General features: G+C 40.5%; 1 protein-coding gene across 1 annotated transcript; it reads right to left on the bottom strand.

Annotated features, from left to right (window-relative positions):
- Positions 1–1,445: 1,445 nt before the first annotated feature.
- On the bottom strand, positions 1,446–2,314 carry LOC106659648. The gene is made up of 3 exons (XM_014382316.2): positions 2,196–2,314; positions 1,775–1,995; positions 1,446–1,656 (listed from the first exon to the last, which is right to left on the bottom strand). The coding sequence occupies exons 1-3, from the start codon at positions 2,248–2,250 to the stop codon at positions 1,540–1,542; spliced, it is 393 nt and encodes a 130-aa protein (XP_014237802.1). The 5' UTR covers positions 2,251–2,314; the 3' UTR covers positions 1,446–1,539.
- Between the last annotated feature and the right edge of the window lie 6,060 nt (positions 2,315–8,374).

Consider the following 8,374-nt stretch of genomic DNA (forward strand, 5'->3'; position numbering starts at 1 on the left):
GACGCATTTAAATTAAACTCCGTCACAGGCACGTGCCCATATATATGTATATAGCTTGCAGAACGAGAAGCCACTTCGACGTATATAACACAGCACAACACAGTTTCTCCCCCCGTCGCTTTCTGTCTGTTCTTCGCATCGACTTCCTTCGTTACGTATATATACCCTTCGAGCTTATTTCCTCGCACTGTATATCGCGCGTGCAACCCTATCTCTATCTCGCGTACGTATGTGTACGTCGTTTCATTTTCTGGAATAAAACACGAGCGTTTTAAACAATCTATGGCGATTTGGTGTCGGTGTGTGTGTAGGGTACGATAATTTTCGGATACCACTCTGGTAATTTTCGAGCTGATAGATCCTCTTCTCTGATTCTCTCAAAATCTGCGTATCTGTTTTTATACTGGTCGGAAATGTGTTTTGCCACTTGCGAATTTACAGTGATCCATCTGTCGATGAAATCGAAAAGCTCACGAACAAATACGACGCCTCTTACTATAATAAATCTCGTTACAGAACTAAACGAATTTTTTAATATTATAGTCCTTACATTTTTTATAAAAATTCATTTTTAAAATCTCTAACAGCTAGTAAGAACTGCTAGAACTTCTTCCGATTATCAAATTAAAATTCTCATATTAACAATAAATTGTATAACGTCTTTTTTGGATTTATACTAATCTGAAACTTGTTTTGCCACTTGCGAATTTGCGATGGTCCATCTGTCGATGGAACCGCAAAGCTCACGATAAAATTAAAGACTGTACAGAGAGTAAAGTAGCCAATTTTCGGAAACTTGTTGTATTTCACATTTTCTTTCTTCACGCGGCTTTTTTTTTATTTACCTTGTTTGTAATGTATAATCTATTAGCACCACTGTATTAATCAATTTCCTGTTGCGAGTATTATTCAATCTTTTTGGTATTTTTATAATCGGAAAATTGTTCACCACAGATGAACATTCGAATGATAAAGCTCACGTCAAACGAGTGTAGAAATATTAATCATTCAAAATTTCGATTTAGGTCAATTTTTATCAAATACCACAGCCATCTTTAAAATGATGTAATCCTTTTCTCAGCAAACGTAGTAAATTTCGCTAAATTCTTTTTCATTTTACAAAAGATTTTCAAAAAAATTGTCGAATGTACACCCCTTACTGAGCAATGCATTTGCGTTAATACATTCCTACGCTCGGAAACGTACGATGTATTGCGCTCTCGCATTCCAGAGAGAGAGATTAGCTTACGAATATAAATAAAAGAATTTTAAAAAATCAGCTGTGCATTATCTGCGTCTCTCTGTGTGTTTAAATCGAGTAATTAGCGTATCGGTTGTGTCTACAATCGAGACACAACAACCGAATGCAGACAAGCGCGAGAAATTGTTTGTCTATACGATGGATTGCGCCATTGGGATCGAACTTTATTACGGGATAAAACATATATGAGAAAATAGATCTTTTATTTCACTTCGTTTGCTTATTTCTTTTTATATCTATAATATCAGTGACGTCATGGCAGCGCGAGATGTTACGTATCAGACCCTACTATCTGTGTACTCGTCGTAGACCTCCTCGCCAGAATCGTAATCGTCTGTCGGTTCTACTTTCGCGCCTCCCTCATCATTTTTCGGCGGGTCTGGATCTGGTCTCGACTGTGGTAACAGATAAACAAACAATGTCATTTAGCGCGTCACAATACACACACACACTTACATAATTACAGATAGCAGCATCTCTTGTATATTATAATCAAAAATTTAAAGAACTCACGATTATGTTTCGGCACTCGAGATCGCACTGCTGCTTCGTCTCGTAGCCGTACCAGTTGGGCAGCTGGTCGGCCTGGAACGGCACGCACGAGTCCGTGTTCTCGACGAAACGGTAGAAGGTCTGGCTGCCGCTGGACACGTGGAAGGGTATGGTCTCGCAACGCGGGGGTCGCCAGACGCGATGGCTCGTCGGGCCGATTTTCAAGCCCAACGTGGGAAGACCTGATTATACGAAAGGACATTATGATTTTAAATATTTCCATTGTACCGCCTGATTTAGGGGTATGGTTGAATTGATGTAAGTAGCGTCAATCAATAAAAATCTAATCAATAATTTATTTGCTCTAAAACAACAAACCTTAAAAAGTACACATTATAAGTAAATATATGACGAAAGAAAAACAAAAAGATTAGAGACTCACCGTTTACACTCAAGAACAATGCTGATATACAGGAAAAAATAAATACCAACTTCATGTTTATTTCCGTGCACGACGCTAACGTTGTCGTGCCTGAAAATCGACTGTTTTGAAAATTTTAATCGTTAATGCTTTTTGTTAACGTCAGTCAGATTTTATATTATATATACGGTTTCGCGAGGAAAATTAGACGATAATTTTAATTGTTTTTTTTTTTCTAATTTTTTAATGGCATATATTAGTTAAAAAGCGAATCTTAACATTCATCGATTTACACTAAATATACGAACACTTTTTTGTAATTTTTCTTATCAATGTTATATCTGACACACTACTTTTTCTTTGTCACAATGGAGTAGCGATACGAGATACGTCAATCATCATTGGCGGTCATTCAACTAAACCAACTAATTATTTAATGATACATCGATATCAATTTTACTTTTGTCGCAATATACACAAGTACGATCGAGAGCGATATTACTCGTTCAGGGGAGGGATTAATTGGCAACAAATCGCGTACATTACGCAAGAAAAAAAATAAATATAGCTCCCACACGCGCGCCATAATATCAAGCACAATGACGCGTACATATACTATACATATACCATATTGGAGTGCAGCAGCGGCAGCAGCTCGTCGCTCCGCTGCTGAGAGGCCGTGAAGGGTTATTGCCTTGTACACAACAATCCTAATGGCACATACACACAGCCAAGGGGTGAAATGCGCGAGCGAGTGTTCGCTCGAGCGTACGGGGCTGTATTCGCTGGGCGAAAAAAAAGGCGACATTTAGGCTGCTTTAGCGGACTTTTATGTACTCTGTTGGATCTCTCTCTCTCTCTCTCGCTCTCTGCTGTTGCGAGGGGGTGGCGCAGTTTTTTCCCGTATAAACTCGAGTGACTTCCGGACGACGCGGCTCAGCAGAAGAAGAAGAAGAAGAAGAAGAAGAAACGACGAAATATTTACGCGGGTGGTAGCAAAGAAGGGGGTTGAAACTCTCTCTCTCTTTCTCTCTCTTTTGGCCTAATAAGATTCCCAGGATTTTGAGAGAGAGAGAGAGAGAAGGTTGTGCACACGCCGCGGCGGCTTTTTGCCACGCTACGATGAATCCGCTGTATGCGATTGTCCCACACGCGCGCGCGCACACAGCTCTCCTTTATACAAAACGGAATTCTCTGTTTCTCTCCCTTTTTTTTTCTGCTTCTCTCCTGTCTCTCTGGTATATTACATAACAGCCGCCACTAAATATGGTGTGCTTTATCGTGAACGTCTTGGGCACAGAAAAAAAAAAAGAATTACCCATATCTCGTTGGCAATTTGGCTGCCGAGCGTTCACCCTCTGGCGACGACGATCGTCATATCGATAGGCCATTTGTGCGTCGTTATATACGTAAATAGACACTCGAAAATCACGATGAAACATAAGGGCGTGTCGAGACGTCGATCCGCTCGACGAGAGGGAGACAAAAAAAAGAGAGAGAGAAAGAGAGAAGTATATAAGCACGTGCGATTCGAGGACTTTCATTAGCGCGAGAGAGTCGTGTACAGACATTATGATTTCACAATTAAGAAGCCGATATGCCAATTAACGGAATGCTGCTGTTCTTTTCTCCGTTCCATTCTCGAGAAATAATTATTAATTTTTAATTAATAAAAAGAGCTGCTGATTCTGCATTCGCGGAAACCCAAAAACTTATCACCGCGATACAATCGCGAAACGTTTATCCCCTCGTTTCGCGTCGTGCTCCATGTCGACCGCTGCAATCTAGCGCGCGGCGTGACGTATATATACCTATTTATATAACACACACATCAAAGGGAGAGCGAGCGCGCGCGAAGGGTCAGAGAATCGTGCCCGGCATACCCCGAGAGTATTTGACTGCTTGATTAAGTCATTCGAGGCTCCTTCTCTCTCACCCCGCCCCCTGCGCCTCTGGATACACAAGGTCTTTAACCGAGGAACGAGATTTCTCGCCTTCTCCTCTCTGCTGCTGGTGTCGAGTAGTAGGTATAGTGTGTGTCCGTTGCGCGAGGATATCTCTCTCTCTCTGTCTTTTTGTCTGTCCGCTGCGCGTAGAACCGAATAATAGATTTAATGAGCTTGCGGCCGTATCTATGCCATTGTGGCACGTTGTGTCCATTAAGACGGACACACCCTTTGTCGAGTGTAGGCACCTATTGTACATATACCTAAAGTTTTCGGCACTAGGCTATATAGGTGTAATATATATAATGGTATACACTTGAGGTGAATCACGCGCGCGAGTCGTTATCGTTTTACATTAATCGCTCCAATGCGTATTTTATACAAAAAAAAAAAGAAAAAGAAGAAGAATGATTGTATACGACGAAAAAAAAAACGCAAACGCACCCCCCTATCGAGGCAATGACTCGACACTTACCACTGTACGTACTAAGAGTAGTGTATAGCACCTGACGATCGCCAATCTAATCTCCGAGTGTAGCGTTAAAGAAAAGCTTTACGCTTATTTTCTATATATTATAAGTACAATCGGCAGAGAGATGAATTATGAAGAATCAAAAGAGCGTAATGTGTCTGTGTGCAACGCTTCGTGAAGAGAGAGAGATACTCGCACGCGAAACTCGAAAAACCAGACGATAGCATAAAATGTATACTACTATGTATATATCAAGAACAACAGCGGCAGCAGCAGCATCGAAGACACGGTACGCATGTGGAGGCCAAACAATGTCATAATAAAAGCCGTGTGTAGCGGCGTAGCGAAACAAACGAGTTCAATTTATGCTTTTTGTCCGCATAGGCCTTTCACGTGTATACAGATAGGACGAAACGCGGTCATCTCTAGATAGTACTACAGCTGTATATAATATTTTATACATATTATTATCATTCAAATTTTTTTTCTTATATATTATATACATTACGGGTAGCCCAGAAGAAAACAATGCCGAGTGTCAAATTATGTGTGCGGTATATAATATAATATATATCTGTTGGCGAACAAAAGCCCATTAACCAGTTTCGAATTATCTTGTTCGTAATATATAGATGAACGAGCTGCTGCGGCTGCTATTTCTGGATGAAAAGAAAAAAAAATTGAATCTCACAACGAAAGTCTCGAATTAACTCTTACCGACTCCGTTCGACAGATGGAGCATTCAAAACTCGCAAGCAGCAAGACACATTACCGATTGGTATAAACATACGACATTTACAAGTTTGAACAATTATCTAATCGTTCTATAAATTCAATCGATTATCCTTTACATTTTTCGAGAGATCGTAATCGATTATCTTCGATCATTACTCGTTGCGTGTCTTAAAATCAGAGCGCAACTTGTGTGTCGGTCGGGATTGTATTCTTTCCCATAGGACCTCTTGAAACTAGTCCTTTTTTTTAATGTCTTCTTCATTGTGCCGCGAGCGAGAAGAAAAATCGACGCTTACAGCAGCAGGACCCGCAGCGGCAAGGCACGCATTGGACGATCGTGAGAGAGAGACAGAATCCAGTCGCACAGTTACATATTATATGAAAAAAAAAATAACACACGGTGCGTGGAGCGAGTGAGAGAAACAGCAGCAGCAGCGAAGAGTCATATTATACACATTACTGTGAATAGGAAAAAAATAGCGTGAATAGCCCCGCGTGCGCAAGGTGCAACGGCAGCAGCAGCAGCCCAACTGGACGCCTCCAAAAATTCTCCATCGTATAATCTCGCGCGAACAGCAGCAGCAGCAGCTGTGGCAGCTACCGTAGCTACTACTACTACTACTACTACTACCTTTTACCTTTTTTCTTCTTCTTCTTTTACCTTCTTTTCTTCGTCTTATTCTTCGCGGCTCAAAAAGCGACGAGCGAGGAAAAAGAAGAAGAAAAGACCGCGCCGTGTACATAATGGCCCCGAGACACCTCTGCTGCTGCTGCTGTTGTGTTGTCTCTCTGTTTCGAAAAATTCTCTTGGCACTGCTGCTTTGCTTTATGAGGCACAATAGACCGCTGCTGCTGTTCATGTGCTGCTGCGCGCCACTTTGCGATTATATTGTATATAAAATGAGAGATAGCGTCAAAAGTTAAGGATGGGCGCAAAGGAAAAAAAAAAAGACTCGGAGCTTTTTTCGGAGGTGTACCACCACCACCACAGCACGCGTTGAAAAAAAAAGAAGCCAGTCGACGCGCAACGAGGTGCGAGATATATAGCCCCGCTCGCGCGCGCGCGCAATGCGATTAATATAATAATGAAAGGTCGAGCTTGCGGTGAGCTCGCGCGAGAAGAAGATGACGATGAAAAAAAAAAAAGAAAAGGAGCATAAAGGGTGGAGTCTAGTCTCTCTCTCTCACTTGGAAGTACTCGGAGATTTATCGCCGGTGATAATTTTGTTCGCGCGGCAATAAATACAAATGAGCTGCCGGGCCTGCCGCGCTGCTGCTAAACGGGGGCTCTCCCTCTCCTTTTTGCAGCTCGTGCGCGCGCGCGTGTGACATTCAGAAAAACTCGTGATTTAATATGTGAAATTCTTAACATATACACATACTTACAAGCACTAATTCATCCGTCCATTGTGCGCGTGTATTATAATACGTTTCTTCTTCTTCTTCTTCTTCTTCTTCTTTTTTGTCTCTCTCTCTTACCTCTGCATTAACGTCGAGCAACGAGAAAATTAATTGTTCCTTTGCTCTCTTTCAGCTCTCTGGGATAATACGATCGTGGTGGTGGTGGTACCTGGAAATCCTTGGAAGGAAGATTTTCTCCGCTCGCGCGTGTGTATATAATAACGTTATGCAACGATGCTAGATATACCCGCGTCTTTGTCCGAGTCATTAAAATGCAAACGGCAGCAGAGGAAGCACAAAAGCGGCCCCGGCTGAAAAGTCAAAAAGCCAAACGACGTAAACGGCGTATAATAATATCGTTTGAAGAAGCTGCTCGAGGAATTGTTGTGACAGGATTTATCATACATACGATTACGACAATTTTTCACTCATTTTGTTTTATTTTTCATTTATCTTTATTTATACTTTATATATTTTCCGTCGATTCTTTTCTGTTTGTTTCCAGCTTATCGATATAGTGTTTAATTTCGGTTTACACAATATATTTATAGATTAAATTTTTTTTTTTTCGTTTCGGAGAGTGGGTTTTTTGTTCGGTAAATGGATAATCGAGATAACCAGCGTGTAATATACATTACGCATATATTTATAAATATATATATATTTATATTATGTATAAGGTTGAACTATGCGTTTGTTTTTTTTTTCTTTGCTTTTATCGTAACAATGGATATGCGATGCTTTTGCGCGCCATGAATAATGGATGGTGTTCGAGGGACCACCGAGTTAATACAGTGCACACACATACAGACACACACACGCATGCATTCATACTTCTATGTACACGAGAAGAGAGAGATGTATATAAAGTTGACAAAAAAGTCGGACGTATTTTTTCGTTTACCCTCGAAAAAGGAAACAGTTTTGTTTCGGCCGCGCGCGCGCGCGAGACACATCCCGGACTGCTACCGTCGCGCGAAAGACAAATGTTGAGAAATTCCGTACACATATTAAGCTCCACAGCCCGAAGTGGAGGACGAAGAAGAAGAAGACGAAGAAGTGTAGGAAAAAAAAAGAGAGAGAAAAGAGAAAAACGTATATAACGGAGAACGATAATGGCATTTTGACTATGTAAAAGCAGTCAACAAAGGGGAAAATCATCTTACGTAGTATAGGCATAATATATTATCTATTTACAGTAAAACGTAATGTTTCTTTTCGTACGCGAGACCGCAAATACGTTTGACAGTCGTAACTACTCGCGTGCGTGTGTACGCTACGCTCATTCTTTTTCTTTTTTTGTCTTTTCTTTTTTCTTTTTTTGTTCGTTCTTTTGTTGGATCGTTCGGCACGATTATCATAATAATGTAAGTTATACGATTGCCGATCAGCCGATTCTCTCTCTGTATTTTCCATTCGTTGATTTTGGGCTAAAAAAAATTTTTTTTTTTTTTCATATGTATAATTAATTATTCGTGTGTTTCGTATATTATATATAGCTTTGCTTTTTTCGATATTTTACACATTTTTCTTTATTATTTATTCTCTTAAAAGCTACACGTGTGCGTAGAATACAATATATGGTTTTCGACGAAAAACAGCACTGAGTAACTAACAATGTTATTAGAATAATACGTATAAAAAAA

Source organism: Trichogramma pretiosum, unplaced genomic scaffold (genome assembly GCF_000599845.2).
Source record: "Trichogramma pretiosum strain Unisexual culture from Peru unplaced genomic scaffold, Tpre_2.0 scaffold39, whole genome shotgun sequence".
In the NCBI taxonomy this organism is placed as follows: Eukaryota; Metazoa; Arthropoda; class Insecta; order Hymenoptera; family Trichogrammatidae; genus Trichogramma; species Trichogramma pretiosum.